Source organism: Sceloporus undulatus, chromosome 1 (genome assembly GCF_019175285.1).
Source record: "Sceloporus undulatus isolate JIND9_A2432 ecotype Alabama chromosome 1, SceUnd_v1.1, whole genome shotgun sequence".
NCBI classification, from domain to species: Eukaryota; Metazoa; Chordata; class Lepidosauria; order Squamata; family Phrynosomatidae; genus Sceloporus; species Sceloporus undulatus.
Window position 1 is genome coordinate 200,102,882 of NC_056522.1, and position 22,158 is coordinate 200,125,039.

At 38.8% G+C, this 22,158-nt stretch overlaps 1 protein-coding gene across 1 annotated transcript in view; it reads right to left on the reverse strand.

Moving 5' to 3' along the window:
* ZNF804A (zinc finger protein 804A) overlaps positions 1-22,158 on the reverse strand; it is a 273,108-nt gene that overhangs the window by 61,235 nt on the left and 189,715 nt on the right. Inside the window, exon 2 of the mRNA XM_042444930.1 lies at positions 2,817-2,960. Within this exon, the coding sequence (XP_042300864.1) occupies positions 2,817-2,960 (144 nt within the window). The remainder of the gene's footprint in view (positions 1-2,816; positions 2,961-22,158) is intronic.

Consider the following 22,158-nt stretch of genomic DNA (forward strand, 5'->3'; position numbering starts at 1 on the left):
TTCCCTCAGCAGAAAATATGATAATGATTGGTAAAGTGGAAGGCAGTAGGAAGAAAGGAAGGCCCCATTACAGATGGATTGAAGTGATAAAGGAAGTTGTGGCCCTGTTCATGACTGGGCTTGCAGAGATCTCTCATTCATAGGTTTTCCATAAGTGGAAGCCAATTTAATGGCATGTACCAACAAACCCTTGTCCTGGTTGTGTTGATATTGTGCCTATATCCTTTGGCAAGAGCAGATTTGGATCTGGCATAACATGGCACCTTCCTTGTCTCGTGTTCTTTCTCCACTTTCTGGCTCTTTTGCTAACAGATTTTAGCCAGCAAAACTCTTCTGCTGATAAATTCATTTGGAGGCAAATATCTGAAGGTGAATCTACAGTGTAAAAATAATGCAATTTGATATAACTTTTAAGTTCTGTAGCTCCATCCTACAGAATCCTGGAATTTGTCGTTTCACAAGTTCTTTATTCTTCTCCGACAAAAAGTGCCGTGCTCTACAAAACTACAAATCCCAGGATTTTGTAGGAGGGAGCCACGGCAGTTAAAGTGGTACTGCATTATGTCTACAGTGTAAATTCACCTTGAGATCAGTTAGCAGAAGTGATTCTGCTAGCAGCTAGCAGAAGAAGCTCACATTTAACCCCCATCCCCTACAACTAGCAGATCTTTGAGTTATTATTATATTCTAAATGTGTATAGGATTTTAACCTCATGTTCTGTGCTTTGGGGAACAACATAGAAACAGCTGTCTAGATTAGAAAAGTAAACCCAAGGTATTTGCACTTTCCTTAAGATGCAATGGATAAGAAATGAAAACAAGAGGACAGTGAGGATGCAATCAGTTATATGTTGGCCTACGTGCTTTAATCAGCAGATTAATCCATTAATGCTTTTGTTCACTAATTGGTTGGCTGCCTAGTTTTAATCAGTGAAGACAAATTTAATTGGTGAGGGTGAGATTTAAAGAAACACTTGCTAATCTTTTGAAGTTGTTTTGAGGCATCAGTAACAGGGAAATCAGTGGTTCAATATGGAACAACTATTAGTATCTCTTATTTATTAAACTGCATATTCCAATACCTCATTTTATATCTCAACAACACTTGTAATCTTATTATAGAGAAATATATTTAAATTTCATTGTTTCATTCATGTTATGATTTGCCATCCAAACTTTAACATATGCCAGAAGGCATAGTGGTTTGAGTGTTGGACTACAGCTCTGGAAACCAGGGTTCGATTGTCCACTTGACCATGAAGTCTACTCGGTTACCTTGGCCAAGTCACATGCTCTCAGGGGAAGGCAATGGCAAACCTCCTCTGAACATATCTTGCCAAGAAAATCCCATGATAGGTTCTCCTTAGTGTCTCCATAAGTCAGAACCTACATAAAGGCACATAACAACAAGGTAGCTAATAAAACAAAACAGTTCAATCTTCAGATGTTAGTACTGAGATGTATCCTGGCCTCAAAGCTACCCTGACCTCCCTTGGTTACCAACTCTGGACAGCTGTTCATAATCATGTCCCACTGTACAACCTGGCATAGCCACAACAGTGTGTCACTTGATCTGAGGTCAAAATAGGGTGCTTAGATTAGTCACATGGATGGGCACCTGACCTTACAGTAAGTGACATGAAGCAGTGGCAAACATTGTGGGCAGCAGAGGGGACACATTTTAAACAGTCACCCATCATCAGAATAGAGGGCTCTGGATTTCCTGGAAAGATCCCAAGCAAACACAGAGTTTTTTAAATCCATTTTAACAGAGGTATGTCCTGGATTTGGTGTTCAACAGTCCAGTCATAGTCTAGACTGTTCAGGCCAGATTTTGGCATTGGGCCCTGTGTCATCCAGATTTCCTGCCAAGAGCACAGAGAGAGAGGTCAGTTTATTTGGCACATACAGACAGGGCCAGGGTTCAATGGGATTACTCCAAGGTGGTTAGCTATAGGATGATAAGGCCTACCAATCTTACGCACGTTTGTTCAGCAGCAAGTTGTTCTGAATTTAAAGGAGCTGTCTCCTAGGCAAGTGAGGATAACAGTGTAGCCCTATACATTCAGATGTAGGTCAAACTGAGTCCAATAGAACATGTTCCAAGGTAAGTATGAAAGTGCAGCCTTGCACAATAATATATCTTCAATAAACAACAAAAATCCACAACATCACCAAACCAAGCCAGGAAACAGTAAAAACAGCATGCCATAAAAGAGAAGAAGCATTGTAAAAGACAGATCAGATGCTATGAAAAATGCAAGAGAGAACAGAATAGATTTTTTTGGGGGGGGGGGGGGGGTCTTGTCTCTAAAACTGAGTAATGAAGACTTGCACCATGACATATATGGGGAGGGAACTCCATAAATGTAAATGTCATGATAACAGAAAATGTCATGATAACAGAAATTGCCCTTTCTTAAGTAATCATCTGCATAATGTCAGAGGCACGAGAACTCAAAGAAGGACTTATAATACAGTTCTTAATTATGTGGTAGATGTGTTAACCAAGAACCTGTTACCAAAGCAGATGATTGATCACTAAAATAGGTAGGTAGGCAGAGGATAGAGATATACACAAATAGGCCAATTGGCAGTTCAGTTGAGGTAAGATTGATTTGAATATTCATTCTGTACTCTTTGTAATGAAATCTGCATGTTTTGATGGTAGCATTTCTCACTAGATAGGTATGTTTGCATTAAAATCTCTCTCTGCCCCCTTATCTAAGGCTAAGCCATGAGTCACTTTTCAAAACAACTCTTTGTTTTTTAACATCATATTGGCTGTCATAAAAGAAAACATGTGGCATGCGCACCTGTTTATGAGCATGATCATAAGAGTTGATGTGATTGTCAAACTCTTGATGCTTGTAGTATTGTTTGTCACAAAGTTCACAATAGAAGTTGGCTTTAAGATCTTCCAGGGCCTTAGCTATTGTATTCTCCTTTTCAGCATAATCCTGTGGAAAACAAAGAGAGAAGGGAAAGTGCATTCTTAGCTGTTATTTTGACACTTCCAATGGGAAAGGTGTTTTTATTTTCTTTCTTTTTTTCTCTGTAATTTAATCAAATTTGTCAACATTTACACTGCTGTACTAGAAGTTGAACCACATTTGCTTTATCAGCAGAGGAACACAATGTTTTTTGCACACTCCAATTTGCACTCCAGTTGACAGCTACCTCTAGGGCTTTCCAAAGACACATGGTGAAGGAAATGTATTTTTAATCCTACAGAAAAGTAAACAAATAAAATGAATATTAATCTTGCTTAAGGCAGTTAATTTCCATGGGGAAGCACCCCCCCCCCCCCCCCCCCCCCCCCAACACCTTTCCCAATCCACAAACACCGGACCACCCCCCCCCCCCCCAAAAAACAAAAACATTTCAGTGAATAAATACATTGCAACACAACACATATTGAGATTAAAAGACATTTAGTTTGGTTACAGGGCTTTTTCAGTGAACAATAATGAACAATTCACTGCTTCAGTATTGGAGAAAAGTAAATAGACTGGGGGATTATTATGGCCACATAATTGAATCATTATTTATTTCAGACATCATTTAAGACATTCATTTTCCATGAAAAAAGGTCTTTGATTGTACCCATTGCAACATGACTGTACTTAAAGAAGGGTTAAGAAACCTTGGGTCCTCCAGAAGACCAGAACTCCCACCATCCCTTACAACTGGGTATGTTGAATGGTCTTGTGGGATGCGTAGGTCAAAATATGTGGAGGGTCAAAGGCTTTCCATCCTGGACTGTAATTGGTTTTTACTCCCCCCCTCACATGCAACACCTAACTTTGCAGCTATATTAAGGTACTAGTGATGTATGCATCTCTTGCCTCCTACCACTGAGAATTAATGATCATGGAAGCTGCCCTTCTACCAAGTCTGACTGCTTGTCTAACAAGCCAGACTTTTCTGTATTGACTCTCCAAAGGAGTCTTTTCCACCTAGAAATGTGACGCTGCGAACCCAGGTCATTTGTTTCATCACTGTGCTGTAGCCCTTCAATAGCTATCAAGCTGGTATAGTGGTTAATGCTCAACGAGGGCTGAAGAGTCCTCACGGAAGCTCACTGGGTGACCATGGACCAGCCATTAGCTTTCACCCAAACTTACTTCACAGGGCTGTTGGGAATTTAAAGTTGGAAGAGGAGAACCCTGCATTGCACTCCTTTGGAGGAAGGGTAGAATAAGTAATCATATAATTAATTTAACAACCAGTAAATTGAAATTGGGAGAAGGCATATTTGCATGCTAATTAAAGGTTGCTCATGGCTTGTGCTACCAAAATTAGCAGAGGTTTATAATTAAAATGCATGTCCTTATTGTGATATGTCTGTGCAATGGTCATCAAGGGACCATTTAACCTGCTAATTTCACTGGTTCTATACTGTGTTTGGAAGGCTACCATGCAAACAAACCAGATGTCTGCTCTCCTGGGTCAACATCATCTTCATCCCCATCTGCTGCCAATGTGTACATCAGCCCTGTCACTTCTTGATTGCTTGTCACCTCAGCAGCCAAATGATAAAGCTATCTCTCTCTCTCTCCATCACACTGCAAAAAGCTGACAGGTGATGGTCACACACTGTTAAGAAAGGAGTTGTCATTTCCCAGCACTGGTCCAAATATATTAAAGTACAGCTAAATATCGTATTCCTCCTGCTGCTCTTAAGGCTCTTCCTCTATAAGTAATTTGGACCATTTAAACAAAATTGTCCTGTGTTCAAATAACAGCACATGTTTATGGACAAACTTGGATTAAAGATTCCTTTATATGGCAGAAAAGAATGCCAACTACAGCATTGGTCATTCTCATGTAAAATGGATAACAAAAAGAAAAGAAAAGAAAAGAAAAAAGTGGGCCCAGGACAAGATAAAAAGATAAAGGTGTCCCCTTTGACAAAATTGTCAATTCATGTCTGACTTAAGGGGGCTCTGCTCACTTTTGTTTAGAGCCAGCGTTATCAAATACAACTCTGTGATCATCTGGCCAGCATGACTGCACAGAACACTGGTAACTTCCCACTGAAATGGTACCTATTTATCTACTTGCATTTGCATGCTTTTGAACTGCTAGGATGGCAGATGCTGGGACTAGTGATGGGAGCTCACTCTGTCATGTGGGATTTGGGCCTTGAACTGCCGACCTGCCAGTCTTGCAATCATCAGAGTCAGCATCTTAACCACTAAACCACCATATCCCATCAGTACAAGATACCATATTATCTACAGATATTCATATGGGAAATGTCTGCAGATAAATTTCTGGCTGTTTGTGTATGCCTTCAACTCATTTCCAATTTATGGGACCCTAAGGCAAATCTATCAATGTATTTCTATTGGATAGTTTTAAATTTTTTGATGTTTAATCTCTTTTTATGGGTTGATCACTGATTTTATGACTGGGGGAAGGGTTGGGGTTTGGGAGCTTTTAAATTGTAATTTTTAATTGTTTGATGTTAATTGTTTATATTGTCTTGAGTGCCGGGAAACTCTAACAAGAATTCTAGACTGATGAGAATCCTTGCACTTTGAGTTTTATTCTGCACAAAAAAATGTCCACATGGATTTTTTGCACAGAAAACAGCATTTTATGCAAAAATATATCTTATTTTCTGCAGAGAAAATGCTGTTTCCTGCAGGTGTGTGTGTCGGGGGATTACGCTATGGGTTTGGCATCTATTAGTTGGCTCACCTCCAACAGGCCATTCGATTCCCCTCACGTATTGACAAATGTTGGCAAGCAATGCCACACATTTACCAGGCACCAATTACTTCCTGCTCTGCTCTAACAGGTATTTGTCTGGAATTCCCAGAGCTCTACATTCTCCTCCTTTTTTGCTGCCATTGATTGCCACGTTTGCTGGGATCAACTGTATTCCATGTAATAAATCACATTCAACCCATAATTCAGTATCTGGCCTCTTGACACAACATGTCTGCACAAAAACTTCTGTCTTCTGCCCATGCACATGTGCACATACAGATAAAATGTGTTTTTTTGTGTGCAGAATAAATCCCAAATTGCAAATAGTGAAGAATTATTTTGTAGTGGGAGGGAAATGGCTAAAATTACTCATATCTTCATTTGAAAATGACGCTAGTGAAGATTTCCATCCCTACCCTTTGATGCTCAAAATTCTACAACAAAGACTTTTACTATTTATGGAATAAGAAATACCAGATGTCCAAGATGGGTTTAGGAAAACAAGAGACACTAGGGATCATAATGCACACATCAACTGGATAATGGAGCACACACAAAAAATTCAAAAGAAAATCAGCCTGTACTGTATATTATATCAAGGCCTTCAGTTGTATAGATCATTAAAATCTATGGATCGCTCTCGAAAAAAGTAGTGTGCCACAGCATTTGACTGTCCTGATACATAACCTATACTCAGGACAAGAGGCTATCATTAGGCCTTTAGGAGGCATGGAAATTGGATAAAGGAACAACATGTCCCAACTATCACAATACTTTTTTAGTAGGCCTGCCACCTCTACTTTGTTGTCATTGCTGTTGTTAATTTGCCTTCTTCTTCAGCCTTAAATCTGCACAGTTACTGAGAAGAAGAGATATAGAGGATAAGAAATATCAGACATATAGAGGATGTGGCTTAAGCTTCTTATCCTTGGCCTTCCTTGCATTGCTTGCAATGTAGCAAAAAGCCGCAGGAATCAATAGCGCTCTCCCTTGAATTGGTGTGGGCTTTTGCTTATGCCCAACAATGCCACATTCTGATACTGTCCCTGCTAAAGACATATTTGTGAGATAATCAACCACACGTCTAGTTCAGCAATTGATTACACATTTTCTTGTGCTTGAGAGAACAGCTCTGGGATAGAGGATCTTGGCAAAAATCCACTATTGATAGAAGGCTCCAGTTTTCTTTTATATATATAAGTCTGAATAATGTAACAAAACTCTCAAATTAATTAGTAGGATCCATCAACATGCTTAAGGCATTGTACATCTGATGAGCTAATTAAATGTGGGTTTTTTTAAAAAAAAAATACCTGTCAATTTTACTGAACCATTGTGTCTAACAAAAGAGTAAATGGGATGATGCTAACTGTGCCATTCTGAAATAAGATACAGGCAGATGAGTAGTTTTTCAACACTGACTTTAAGGTGGTAAGTTATTCTGTTTCACTTGTTCTTGAAGCCACCCCTTTTTTAAAATCCTCACAGACTTCTTCCTGAGAACAATTCTTAGGAAAGCTTTCTGAAGACAAATTTGATATCTATCTTAGCAAAATCATTAACGGGATCATCTACAAAAATATTTTCTAGTTAATGGTCTATACTAGCTAAGCAGCCTTTGGTGTCGCCAAATGAAATGCAAATGATGATCACATTTTGTTGTTGTTTTTGTTGTTGTTTTACAAGATGCAAGCCATGTCTTATAATATAGATGGAGAAAGTGAAATCCATGTTCAACATGTAGCCCTTAAACCCATTTTCTACATCCCAAGAAGCACCTCTAAAGCTCCCCAAAAATGTGTATGCATGAGAGAAGGAGTTGCCACCACAAAATGCTCAAAACCACTCCAAAATACGGCAATTTTGTCTCCTTCACCTGCCCTCTAATGCCAATCCCCTTGAAGTCCACCAAATCAGCCTAAATTGGCTGAACTCTGAACAAAAGGTGATGTCACATTCCTGCCAGTTTTGTCAAGACTTGCGATCACAGTCCATTGGGTGGCTGTGGGATGAAAAATGCCTCCTTGGTTCAGTTTCCTACCCTTGTGCTAAACTTAGATTTCAGAGCAAATTTAGCTGTTTCTTTTCAGACATAATGTCAGAGGGACATCAAGGAGGCCAAAAGCATTTTGATAAGACTGGTGATGACATTTTTCAGAGACAGACAAATCTGTTGTTCCTTTTTTGATAAAAAGTGTGGGAGGGACTGTAACCCAGTAGTAGAGTACAAGCAGAAGGCTCCAGATTCAGTTCACAATGCCTCTGCATTAAAAGTATCTGGGCAAAACTTGGAAAGGGTTTTTTAAAAAGATAAGAAAAGAAATAAGTTATAGTTCTAACCCAACATAGCTATTGCTATAAACACAGTTTCTAAAAGTAACTCCTTATTTTCCCATTTCCTTAAGAAGACTAGAATGTTACTTTTTAAACATCTCAGGGGCTCTACAGACCAGCACTTTGTGCTGGCCTGTAGGCGCAGTGAGGGCTGAGTGCCTGGATGTTCCAAGCCCTCACCGTGCTGCCTAGGCGCCATGTTGGTGCACACCCATCTACACGGCACATGCCGTGATGACGCTTGTCATGCGCAGTGCCTCAATAGCACTGTGCACAAGGGGCATCATCATGTCATGCGAGCACACCTATGGCACCCCTTCCAGGACACAAAAACAAGCCCCTTTTCAGGGCTTCTTTTTGCTCCTTCTGGAGGCCATGGCATGTGGTTGCTGTGGCCTCCATCCAGGTCTGTATAGTCCCTCAATTCTACAAGCAGTTGGCATGTGGTTGTGGCACAAAACACAACAGAGCAGAACACGATGCACAGCACAATCCAGACTTCAACTGTGTGATCTTCCTCTCCCACCATTTACTGAGGCCTCATACCCATAACTGTAAAAGTAACTAAAAAGGTATAGTTGTAGTGTAATAGAGGTCAAGCTATCCTTCCTTATGTTACTATTGTATTGTAATATAGGGCCCGAACAGGTAGGCCAAAATAAAGCTGCTTCAGGTCACTTTGGAGGTATGCTGTTTAAATGGTGCATGCATCCTAAGAGGACAGAAGCTGTGCCAAAGCTGCGCTGGATTGGAACACAGCTTTGGCACAGCTTCTGGACTCAGGATGTGTGTGTCATTTAAACAGCATACGTCCAAAGTGACCCAAAACAGCTTTATTTTGGCCTGTCTGTTCGGGCCCATAGTTATATCTTACTAGGGGAGGGGATTTAATTACAAGTAACTAGCAATTTCCCAGTTCTCAGTCATATAGCAAGTGAGGCGACAGGCCCCTGCTTCAGAACCTGTAGAAGTACTACCACTCAGAACAGACAGTTTTGAGATAGTTAAACAAAGATTGGTCTGGTGTAAGGTAACTTCCTCTGTTCCTAATGCTCTGAAAAATGCAGCCAGCTCCTACACCACTGCTCCAACACAAACCTATCTGGTCTAAGACAGGTTTGTAAGAAAATTTTTAATTTCTAAATTGTATATGCAAGGCATGGAGAATATTTTGAATGTCAAGATGTTTGGCCTATGACTGTCAGCCATCTCAACACCATGGTCAATGGCAAACCCTCCAAAATTTCACAAATGAAAACTGGGACATGTGTGGCCAAGCAACATCAGTGTGGTTAAGAAGGCAGAAGTTATTAATGAGGATGGATAGATATGCTTGGAGATACAGTTTGTTTTTGCCTGAGTCTATTGGGCATGGAGAAATTCCACCCCCTCTCTTCCTCTCCCCAGAAGTTCCCAACCATATGCCATAACAGTGCAGTATACAACAAGTGCATATGTAAGCATCATTCTTCATGTGTGATTTGAAGGGGAAACTAAAGCTAGTGTATTTCAATGGAAAAATTAGTCCAATAATTTTAGAACTCCACCAAATCCTACCAAGGTAATGATGGAATAGATGTTTGTGCCCAGTTGCCAGTGTGTTCTAAATAAGCTAAAGTATTTGCAACTGCAAAAGTACCTTTGGATAAAAAATTGTCTCATAAAATTGCTTGATTAAGTTTTTAAATGTTATCCAAGCTGTTATGCATGGAGATGTGGTTATTATCTATTATTTATGATGCTCTTTTGCTACTTCAGAAGTGAGGAGCTAAATCAAAGGGATAATATTATTTCATAGAGATGCACAAACAGAACTACTGATGATATTTGCAAGCTCTGGCAGACTTGCCTATATTCTTATCAACAAAATGCTCCCGGCACTGCCAGACACATGATAAGAGAGCTGAGGTAGGCTTTTCAGTGCTCTGGGTTATCACATCTTACTCTGAATTGAAGTCTTCCTTGCCAAAGCAGAACACCATTTGCTGATCAGGCTACAGTGTAGTTCAACAGGTTGATATAAGTGAGAGACAACCTTCTGGCCATGCTTTGTATTGGGAAATGGGAGAAAGTATCACATCCAAATGATGCAAAAACTAAACTTTTCAACTATGTTGTGGGAAAGATTGGTATTCTTTAGAAGCTCGGTAGATGCTTCTTGCTGTGTGTGTGTGGGGGGGGGGGGAACCTTGGTTGCCACAGTTTTTTGCAACTATCCCAGGCTGTAGGAGATTTCAGATGAAGCCCAGCTGGCATTGACAACAGCTCACTCATGTCATTTCAGCACATGGCATTTCTGTGCACTATGCAGGGGTTCCTCATGGATAATATCTTAACAGAAAGAAGATTCAGCATTTGCAAAAACTACCCCCTAACCTTATTCCAGGTATGGGCAAAGTGCTCCCCAAAGCATCTGTGCATCTGGTTCCAGGGTCCCCAAATCTCTGATGCTCTCTACCTCCCAGCATTCAAAAAATGCTTTCTGTTCCTCTGATATCCTATAAAATATGGCTAGCAGTTCCTTGATCACTTCCCTCCTAATAAAAACCAAACAAAACTGAACTTCCAACTACTTATATGTTTGTTTGGTAAGTTTTCTGTGGGTTTTCCGGGCTATGTGGCCATATTGTGGAAGTACTTATTCCTGACATTTTGCCTGCATCTGTGGCTGGCATCTTCAGAGGGTGTGGGGTGGGGTAGGGGTGGGGACTCTATGGGTACCAGCTGTGAAAGCCTTCAACTTCACTTTGTTTGGTAAATTTTTTTTACATTTCTGGCTTTAGTGTGGCCCATGGTGGATCCTATAGGACATAAACAATTCCCCTGGCCATTCAAAACTGTATATCCTTGTACCACCACTAAACCTGAAAATAATTAATTCAAAGTAAATGCTTATTGGCAAAAAATATATTGGGGCTACTGAGGTATAACTAAGGCCCGGTACATATCGCCAAGAAGCGGCATCCAGGGGGCAATTCTAGGGTTAGGGACCGTGCACCAACTGCACAGTCCCTAACCCTAGGATGTCACAGTGGTGGCGTAATGGCAACCTCCCATGAATATGGGGGCCGCCATCATGACATAAGTGATGCACAGCATATAGACGTCACTGCGTGTCACTTACATCACAAGTGCACCAATGGCACATTCACAAAGTATGTGCGGTATCCCAAGAAGAACCTAGTTTTTCCAGGTTCTTTTTGGGGCAGAGGGACAACATGCAGTTTGGCTGCTGCGGCATCCCTCTACAGGAAAACCGGACGCCTCCAGCCCGCCCTTTCAGGGTGGTTGTACCGGGCCTAAATTACCTTACAATTATTATCTGGCAAGAGAATACCTCCCCTCTTTTTCAGTATAACTCTTTGTGTTCTTTTTATAGTTACAGTTTTGTGTGTATGTGGATTCTGGTGAGTGTCACAGAACAGAACAGCAGCTTTTAGGAACCTCCCCCCCACAAAAAAAGTTAATTAAACATAATTGAGAGCAATGGACTAAAGCTAAAAGAGATTCTATCTAAACCTTAAGAAGAACTTGATGACAATAAGAGCAGTTTGACACTGAAATACACTGCCTTGGAGAGTGGTGGAGTCTCCTTCTTTTGGTTTTCAAACAAAGGCTGCATGGCCATCTTTCATGGGAGTGCTTCCTGATCAACTAGGAAACAGGCTCCTATCACTTATAGTGGCTGCTGGTAAGTAGGTATTGGTGGACTTTCATGGTCTCTAGGGAGCCTCTAAACTAGGTACAATGTAGTGAATGGAATTACATAATGAGTGCGTAACTCTAGGTTAAACATTTGAAATTGTCATAGAGGATTCTGGACATTGTTTTAAAAGATGGCAACAAAAAAAGTAAATACTGCTTGGCACTTCAAACTGTAAGTAATTACTCTTAAAAGTAATATTTTACATTCAGCATCATCTGCACCATCTTTTTCTTAAGGTATCAATGAAATTTCCTGAGGGATAGATCAAGATTGTTATGCAGAAGGTAAAAAAGGACAACCACGGTTGTTTCTTCACTGGAATTCACTCTCTAGATCTACCTCTCAAGATCAATCAGGGCCACTTGTCAGCTGAGAACACCTTGGCATGAAACAGTTGTCAGGCAGACCTAGACTGTTCTCACTTGCCAGTGTCTCAAGAACCTCCCTTCTATCTGAAGACTCCACAGGTAGCAGATGGAGAGCTGACATGAAGGACATGTGTCAGCTTCCCAATTAGTCCTTCTGTCAAGCTTGCGTTTACTGTCGACCAAACATGGGCAGCAGCATGATGTGAAAGTATTCCAAGAAAAGACTAAATTTGTTTCTCTCTGCAGCTTAAAAACCTCAGAGATGGAAACACACTACCTTGGATATTGGCCACATGTTTTCCAATATTGTGTGAAACATAGATAAGAACATTGTAAAAATGGTGTGAAGGTATTCCCACACTGGAGCACAGGAAAGTCAGACTACTGCACCATCTAGCTGAGCAATCGCTGTCTAGGTTTTCAGGAGGTGTCTTTCCCAGGCTTATCTACCTGGAGATGTCAGAGGTTGAATATATGACTTTTGACTTGCACATTATGTGACTCTCTCCTTTTCCCAAGCAGAAGAACCTTGTTTCCCAGAAAGCTTTTTTAAAATTACAGACCCCCTCCCCCCATCGCACCCCACTCTAGTTTGTGAAGGTAAGGAGCTCTGTCTATAGATGTTCACATATAACAAGTCCAGATTGTGCTGAAGTTACTTTTTTAAAACTATACCTCCCAGAGTCCCCCAATCAGCTGGCTAGGGAATTCTGGGAACTGTAGTCTTTATTTTTTTTAATACATACAAACAAAATAATAAAACATGTGACCATCAGTTATTTACAATATGGTGATTATATAACATGTAATCCCAACATGAATACACAATGAACATTAACTTCCTCAGTCCCTCTAAAACATGGTCTCATATCTTCTCGTTATTTCCATATCCTTATTTTTAACTATATTACAGCTATGTTCATTTTCAATAAAGTTTTCATAAAGTTTATTCCATACACTGACATCTTTCCTTAGTAATCATTTAATACTCTAAACCAATTATCATTCTTCCTGCACCTTTCAATACTTAGTATTGCAATACAACAGTATTGGAAGCCATTCCTTCTCTATTACCTCCATGTCTTTATAGTTTATGAGGCAAATTTGTTTGTTCATTTTCACACATTTCGAGTAACTTGATTAACCAGTCATCTACCTTAGGCATTTCTTGGTTCTTCCAGTATTGTGCCAATACTATTCTGGCAGCTGTTATTAAGTAAAACATAATGCATCCATGCTTCCTTTCAATCTGTACTGGGATTTTATTCAACATATTCAACAAATATATTTCTGGTCTTACATATGTTATGTGTCACATTTGTTCAATGGTAGCATGTATATTTTAAGTTTTAGGCAACACCACCAGATATGAAAGGAAGTGTAGTCTTTAAAAGAAAACTTTCCCAGATTTCTGGCATCTGTTTTTGCCTTTTCCTAGCTCCATTTCTGGCACGTGCTCTTTCTCTTTTGTGTGTTTTGTGTTTCTTGAAGTGTGTGTGTGTGTGTGTGTGTGTGTGTGTATTGGGGGGTGCATGTGCATTTTTTTTAAAAAAAATCTACACATCTGTGCACAATTTTTTGAATTATGTGCATTGTCTACAGCCATTAATTCATTGACAAAGCATGTGTGTATGCTTTTTTTAATGGTATACATTAGATGCTCAAGTCCCATTATATATAATGGTGTAATAAAATGATGCCCCTCATATAAAATGGCAAAATCATGTTTTGCTTTTTGTAATTTTGAGGAGAATGTTTTCAAGATCTGGTTGGTGGAATCAATGGATGCAGAATCTGTGGATACAGAAGGCTAATTATACACATTTTCCCAATCACATAGTTAAGCCAGCCAAGTATCAGTGATAAAGTTAGAAAAGAGTCTATTCTTTTGTAAACTTGATTGACAAAGCAAGCCAATGCTGCCGTGTGCATTCTAATTATATTAGGTCATTATCCACTTTACTAGAAGCCCAGCATTTTTAAGTACCATTGGTTCCATTTCAACAGTTATGAACATCACATTGCCCCATTCAAGCAAATGGGGCCATTCTTGCTGATTTTCAAAAGCTTTGGGCCTGAACAGACAGGCCAAAATAAAGCTGCTTCAGGTCACTTTGGAGGTATGCTGTTTAAATGATGCATGTGTCCCAAGAGGCCGGAAGCTGTGCCAAAGCCATGCTCCAGTCTTAAGGACTGGAACTCAGCTTTGACACAGCATGTGGCCTCTTAAGATGTGTGCGCCATTTAAACAGCATAGCTCCGAAGTGACCAAAAGCAGCTTTATTTTGGCCTGTTTGTTCGGGCCCTTTGTTCCCTCAAGTGGTGAACAATGTATGATTGGCATGTTACAATTTTTTTGTGTGTCTTATGTTTGTGTGCTTTGTTTTTTTATTAGTCATTGGAAGTGAAACATGGGGTTAATTTTGAAGTCTGATTCTCAGGCAATGCATATCTGATGATTTTTTTAAAATAGTTAATTGTTGGGAATGCATATCCTCCTCAACACCTAGCTTGACTTTTAGTGTAAACCCATTTGGTCATTTTTCTTTCTTGGAGACAGATAATCTACTTCTATGACTCCCTTCATTCCCCCCTCCCTTTCACTTTAATGACTATTTTCTACAACTGATTTTTTTTTAATGGCTATCATGAGCTTGCCAACCATTATTATGTATACTTAAGTTGTTTATTTTTCATTAATGGGCTTCATTACAAGAGACAAACTGATTCCCTTTCAAATGCATACATTTTAATAGCTTTTACACACACATACAGACACACATCTATGCATGTGCATGCAAATGACTGCCTGCAGACAGTAGATCTTAATCATTTCTTCTCTTCAGGTGTTCCAAAAATGTATCATGAAAGAAAGTAAATACCTATTCTGAACAAAGAACTTTAGAATTTAAAATTATATGTATTCAAACAGGTGCTGAATGAAATCTAAGGAGAAAGCTTGATTTTCTTTTACAGGTGTTTCTCTCAACCCCACTTTTGAACCCTGTTTTTTATTTTACAATATATTTCCAGTCCATTAAGCCTTTTCATGGAAATTTACCATCTTTCTTCTGTCCTTTTATAGCTTTAGGGAGTTTCACTACTAGTCTTACTTGATGTGTTATGAAGTTACATGTCATAAGTACTTAAAGATCAAGTCACTGAAAAGACATTTCCCAACTGGGCAGGCCTTAAATACTTGTACAGAGACTTTCATGTTAAATGTGCTGGGAATGTTTGTTTTGTTTTTGTTGGGACACATGGGAGGGATGCTTGAACATACTTTAAGAAGCATATTGTAATTCATTGCCCAAGAGCCCTAATACTCTACTTCCCTTGCCATACAGAATAGATTTTCTCTTAAAAGATCTGTATGCTGTTCAACAGAAACAAGCTCAACTTAAATTTTAAATTCACTGACTATTATACAGCAAGATGAATCCAAATAGCCTCTTAGGCCTCAGTGGGCATACCAATATAACCCTGGTGTGTGTGCTTCAAACTATTGTAGGTGTTATACTAAAGCCAGTATACAGTATACTTTTCTCCATAATTTTCCAGCCAATGTAGATGATGAGGAATTGAAGTGAAGATTTTGCATACCTTGGATTAATCATGGATCAGAATAGAGATTGTAATCAAGCAATCAGAAGAAACCTATGACTGGGAAGGGCAGCTATGACTCAACAAGATCCTAAAGTGCAGAGATATACAATTGAACACTAATGTTGGGATTGTCCATATTATCATATTTCCCATCATGATGTATGGATGTGGCACCAGATGGAGAAGAAATCTAATAGAAAGATAACTCATTGGAGATGTGGTGCTCTAAAAGAGATCTGCTAAAAAGGGTCCTACAACAAATCATGTGTGAACTTTCCTACAAGTCAAGATGACTTAAGGCAATAAAGAATAAATCCCCATCCCATCAGAATTTCAGTATTTTGCAATTTGTGTAGCAGGCCTATAAGGTGTTTATATTTGATCTGACTGGTCAGTCAGTCCATACAGGAGTTGATAGTGCTTAGTGAAATATTAGCGCCATTTTTTTTCTACTCCAAAGCTTCATGCTGACAAAAGCTTCTTCACTGCTTGTCAGCCAAATTAACTTCCTAAAGAGATACTGGCAGTTTCTTAGCAGAGAATTGGAAGAGGGTTTTTTTTTTTTTTAAATGTCATTGAAGATCTTAAAACAGACTTGTTAATTATTTAATCTATAAAATTGCTAAAGATAAACCTGTGAAAATTTGAAAAAACTGATTGCTTTGGTTCAGTTCCTTGGAAACATGGAGGGCTCATGCACATGATCATGTTAGCAGATGATGATCTGTTTATTTATTTATTTTTTAAAAAATATGTCTTCAGTTTTTAAAAGTCTTGTTTTGAATCACTACAGTATATCATGGTTCCCATAATCCTTTGATCCTCTAGACGATTTGGACTACAGCTCCCATAATTCCTCACTGTTGGACAAATTGTTGGGGGCTTCTGGGAGCTAAAAACATCAAAAACAAAAGGAGGACCAAAGGTTTGGAACCATTGCACTATATAATCCATCATATTGATAATGAATTACAGCTTCCCTCCCCCTCGTTTTGAGAGTCTCTATCTTTAACATTTATGTGACCAGTATGAACAACAAAGTCCTCACCATGCTGTTAATACTAATAATTGCTGAAGTGGGCTCCTGCAGATCAGTTCATTTTTTTAAGAATGTACCAGAATTTGCAGTATAGAAAGAACCTGAGGTTTAAAATTCAAAACTGGGATTAATCAGAATGGAATATTTTCCTCATTTCTCACAAAGCTACATTTCTTCATAGCTTGTGTAAGAATGTGTTGTTCCCAATTCCATTCCCTCGCAGCCAGGATAAACTGTATGAGATTGTTCCAAAAAGTATGATAACATTTTCTCCTATGACCTTTTGAGCCTCTAACTGAAAAGCCAAAGTATACACTATTACAACTGCCAAACAAATAACGTTGTCAATAAATTGAATGAGGGGCAGAAGGACTCTTTTAGTAATGTAAAGAATACTTGCAAGCTATTTCACCCTATATATAAAAGGGATATATAATCCCTTTTGTAATCTCACCAGTGAGAGAAAACTTTATTCTCTATAAAGTTTTATTCTCTATAAAGTTCTTTTTTCTCTATACAAAGACCAAATGAGGAAAGATGTTTATCCATACTTGATGCATGGTCCCATGGTCCATCTGTGTGGAGGACCTTCTAAGACACTCATCATACACCAAAGAACAGGCAGTGGTGGTTCTTTCCAAATTATGCAATTCCACACTGATGTGAGTGTATCCAAAGTAAAGAAACAAATAGTGGAATTATATGTGTGTGTCCTTCCAACCTGACTAGAAAAGGTACCCCATTCCAATGTGTCAGTATCCATGTGAAATTCATACACAGTCCCCAGTGTTGTGGGATGATCTATAACAAATGGAAATTGCTCCATTCTCTTTTCACCTCCCTCCCCCTCAAAACTGTAAAGGTAGCCCAAAAGAGAAGGCTGTAGCAGGGAAAACCTGACATAGTAATTTTGATTTTATTGGCTTCTTTGTGGCCAGGATATGTTAGTGCTCCAGTTTAAGGTGTGTAGCAGCCCAAATTAACAGAGTGCTCATTCTGCATAGCAGGCCAATGAAAGCACAACTGCAATCCAGCAATGAGTAAAGTTACAGGTGGATGACAGCTGTGCCACACTGATGTTCTTGTGTCCTATTATCACACAGATCTGGTTAAAATATTATTTATTTTGCACATTGTATCAAGTTCAAACCCCATTTGGATAATTTCTCATGAAGGAACAAAAGGAAATCGATTGAACTCTATCTAAAATTATTGCAGTTTTCATGGACAGCTTGTTATTTAAGATAGTATTTTCTTGATTGCCTGCAAACCATATTTCTGATTTTGAGGTGTTTTTCCCCCCTCATTGTCACAGATATGAAGATCATGCTCACTGTGAACATTTCATGTTAGCACTCTGACTCAGCAGTTTACTCTGTGGTGTCTTTAATTTGTTACAGACTAAATCTTCTTACAAACAACAGTCAGAACCAAAGGTCAGGCAGAAAAATCAATGCTGACATCTTCGGTTGACCTATACAACTGCCGAATTCTTCCATTTTTTTACCCTAATGCTTGATCCATATACAAGAGATACCTAATCTAGAAGCCTGTGAATTACTCTAGTGCAGCACACATCTTTTTCCTAACTTCATAGGTGGCTCATAAAGAAGGTTAAAAAACAAACAAACCCAAGTCTTAAATATACTATTATATTCTCTTCTGAATTTGTTTGTTTGTTTGTTTTGGTGGTAGCTATGCCTCTTGAGTCCTCAGGTAATACCTTGGGACAGGCCATTATGAAAAATGTTAGATATTGCTCAATTTCCTGCACAAAAATGGTGTTTCCAGAACAACAACAACAAAAAGCTAAATCAACTGTGTACGAATTTAGCACAAAACAAATCCCCAATTACAGTCCTTTTCTGTGCTGGAATTAATATGTCTAAATTGCAATATTATTTTCCACAGAGAAAACGCTGGTTCTTGTGCAGAAAATGCTGTTTTCCACAGAAAACAATAACATATGAATTTTATGCAGAAAAAGTCCTGAACTGCAAAGATTCTTGCCAGTCCAGAATTCTTCTCAGCAGGGCTTCTTAACACTTGAAAAACATGCTTTTTAAATATTTTGTTTCAAATATTTTCAAATATTGTTTCCATTGTACCTCTGGCTCGACATGACAACCTCCATTTCTCTCTGCTGTTAGGAATGGATTTTAGTCCTCTCTGTCGACTACCTAAATCACTTCATTTTCAAACTTGTTTCATGCTAAGACCTCTTTTTCTGTGCACACAACAGCTCCACCCCAATGTAGTGAATCCTCATTCCTAACTCACACTGAGTTAGGAATTGATTCAAACCTCCTAGTCTAATGCACCACATTGACCCTTACTACTAAAAGACCCCAAACCCCAAAGCTGTAGTGAATGGGTGGGACAGAATTGGATGTTGTAGCCCTTCTGAGTCACACAGAGATCAAGCCAGGTGGGGAAACCAGTTGGTTCCTTGCATAAGCTGGTCTAACATTTTTAAAAGGAAGCGCAGAAGAGAAATACAGTCAATTTAAAGACAAGATTTCCAAACCATACCCATCTACTTGCTTCCCTGGTATCACAGCCTTGATCACATATTGCAATTGTGTTTGGAAGAAGTTGCAGTGCCAGGGGCTAGGATGTAGTTTATTTTAAGTGAAACTATGAGATGGATGGGTTGGATCTGCTGCACCAGTGTGATCATGGTCAAGAAGAGAACCAACACTTTCTTTACATAGCATTATATTGTAGACATCAATATTCAGTATTCACTTGATCATTGCCAGTGTCCTTTATTGAGGGTTAAAGCCTTGTTTTTATGTTAAATGGCATCATATAGGTCAAAATTTATCAAACATGAGGCTTTCATGGCTGGCCCTTCATGTTCAATTTCAGAGGTAATGAGAACACTGGAATTCATTTACCTTGCAGAAAGCTTTTCTTTGCAACATTTTCTGTTCCAAATTAGTTAAATATTTGCTAGCAGGCACATTCTGCCTTTACCAATAAATAAGCACTTTCTTCCCCTGGCAATTTCATTTTTGGTTCTAATCAATTTGTTTATGGCAACGTAACAACAACTACCAAACCCCTTCCCCTCCCACTTATAGACACACATTTTCAGGAGGTGGAAATGTAAGAATTATTCCTATGCAATAAGATTAAACCACAGTCTCTGAAGAAATGTGTGTGCTAAATTAAAATTAGAGATGGGAAGGTATTAGGGCAAAGAAATGTAAATTGTTTTAATGTGCATTTAAGGAGCTTTTTGAAGCTAAAAATCATGTCCCATAAAACTTATACAGCAACATAAGACCCTATAAGTAAAACAAATGAAAGACATTAACTTTGTCTGGAAAGAAAATATATTTGTCTGTAGCTATACAAGTATTAGCTGTTCACTCTTCTTTTTAAGTCAGTACGTAGGAGGTACTGGTAATAATCAAGCATGCAAGAAGAATAACCATTCCAGATTCACTGAAGCTGTTAAAAGAGGACAGACTATGAGTTCTTTCCAATGTTCCCATAGAATCATAAGGCAAACCCTGCTTGATTAGACTGGCCTATCTAGCCCAGCACCATGGGCTACTAGCCAAACAGAATCCAGTGGGAAGCAGACCAGAAGGGCATGAGACAGTAGCTTTATTTTACTTTTGTTTGCCAGCCGTTAGTATTAAGAAGAATAAATCCTATTTCTCATCCTGAAAGAAACACATAGTCATTATTAAGAGTGTAGAAGATTGTGGCTATATGTTTGCCCTGCCTCCACTTATGCGTAAGGGGCCACAATGCAACTATAATCCTTAGGATGTGGAAAAGAAGTGTCACCAACTGCTTCCCACATGATTCGGAATATATCTGGGAGCCCTTTGGCCCTCCAGATATTTCTTTATATTACAGTTACCACAACTCATTGCCATTGACCATGCTGCTGGTGGCTGACTGGAGTAATAAGCCAAAATGTCTGGCAGGCCAAAGGTACCCCTATTGCTGATCCAGAGGATCTATTACCAGGTGCCTTTTCACACTACACATTATTATACTTTAACTAACACAGCTGCATCTTGTTGATTTCTGGGATTTGTTGTTTGATCAGAGGCACTACAGGACCTTTCTGGTTGAGGATTCTGCATATCCCTTCCTAAACTACAAATTGCAGAATTACATAGGACGAATCATGGCAGTTAAAGTGCAATCACTGTGTTATAATCATGTTGTCTGAAAGGGTTCCAGACTCTACAGGAAGTATACATGATGCAACATCTGTTATTTAGATTAGACTGCCGCAATGAAGTGTTATTGAGTGCAACAAAACAGTGAACCCTTTTATGGAAAGTGATTTTGATTTACTGAGTTTGTTCACACTCATAATACAACTGTTCACCCATCTCCTTACCATTTGACATTACGGTCTGATGTTCTCCAAACAATTTAATCTGTACAGGATTATATATGCTGTTGAATGCTCTTCTTTTTTTTTTAACCATTGCTTGATTATTTTTAAAATACCCAATACAATAAAGACAAATAATAATAATAATAATAATAATAATAATAATAATAAAGATTAGAAAGTGTCAGCAAGATTCCTAGTTTGGCCTGAAGTCAAGAGAAGTTCTTTCTGTGTCCATGCCACATCAAAGACAGCTTCTACAGCACTCAGTATATATTTTGAAAGGCCCTCAGCCATTATAGACAAAGAGAATCAACAAACTGACATACTGAATATATAGAGGTATTAAAACATAATCAAGAGACCATAATGGATTTTGGAGAAGGATATTAATACATGAAACTATGAGCGAGGAGCAGGGATCAGTGCTAAAAATTAGCATTCAGGACTGAAGTCTTAATTTTCTGAAGGTATACAGAGAAGCCTTTTCTGCTGTGGCTCCCTTGTGATGGATCATAAGCTCCTTAGGCGCACTGGTGCCAAAAAAAACATGTGGCTTTTTTCCCTGAAACTTTTCAGCCAAATCTGACTATGTGCTTAGATTTATGATTCCTACACTGTTTTAAGTGGTTTGAAACTCTTGTTTTAACTATTAAATTGCTGAAAACATTTTCAGATATTTATTCAGTGCTGAGATCCTTGGGCACAGGGCACAATATAAATATTTTAATAGAATAAATACATTGTAGATTATTAATTTGTTAATGTGAGTTTGCTGAGCCACCTTGAAAGCCTCCCCATGTCCACACTATATTATGTATACCTAGGAGGGAAGGGTGGATATCCTGATGTTTAGTGGGTTTTCATTTTTGTTTTTTAAGCAGATTGGATTTCACACTCACAAAATGGGCACAGGCAAGTAGGGTTTGTGAGTTAATCTAAGAGACAAAGTAGCATTAACAAGTTTGCTGAGTCTTTTTATGGACTATCAATGAGTACTAAATTGTTCCCTTCG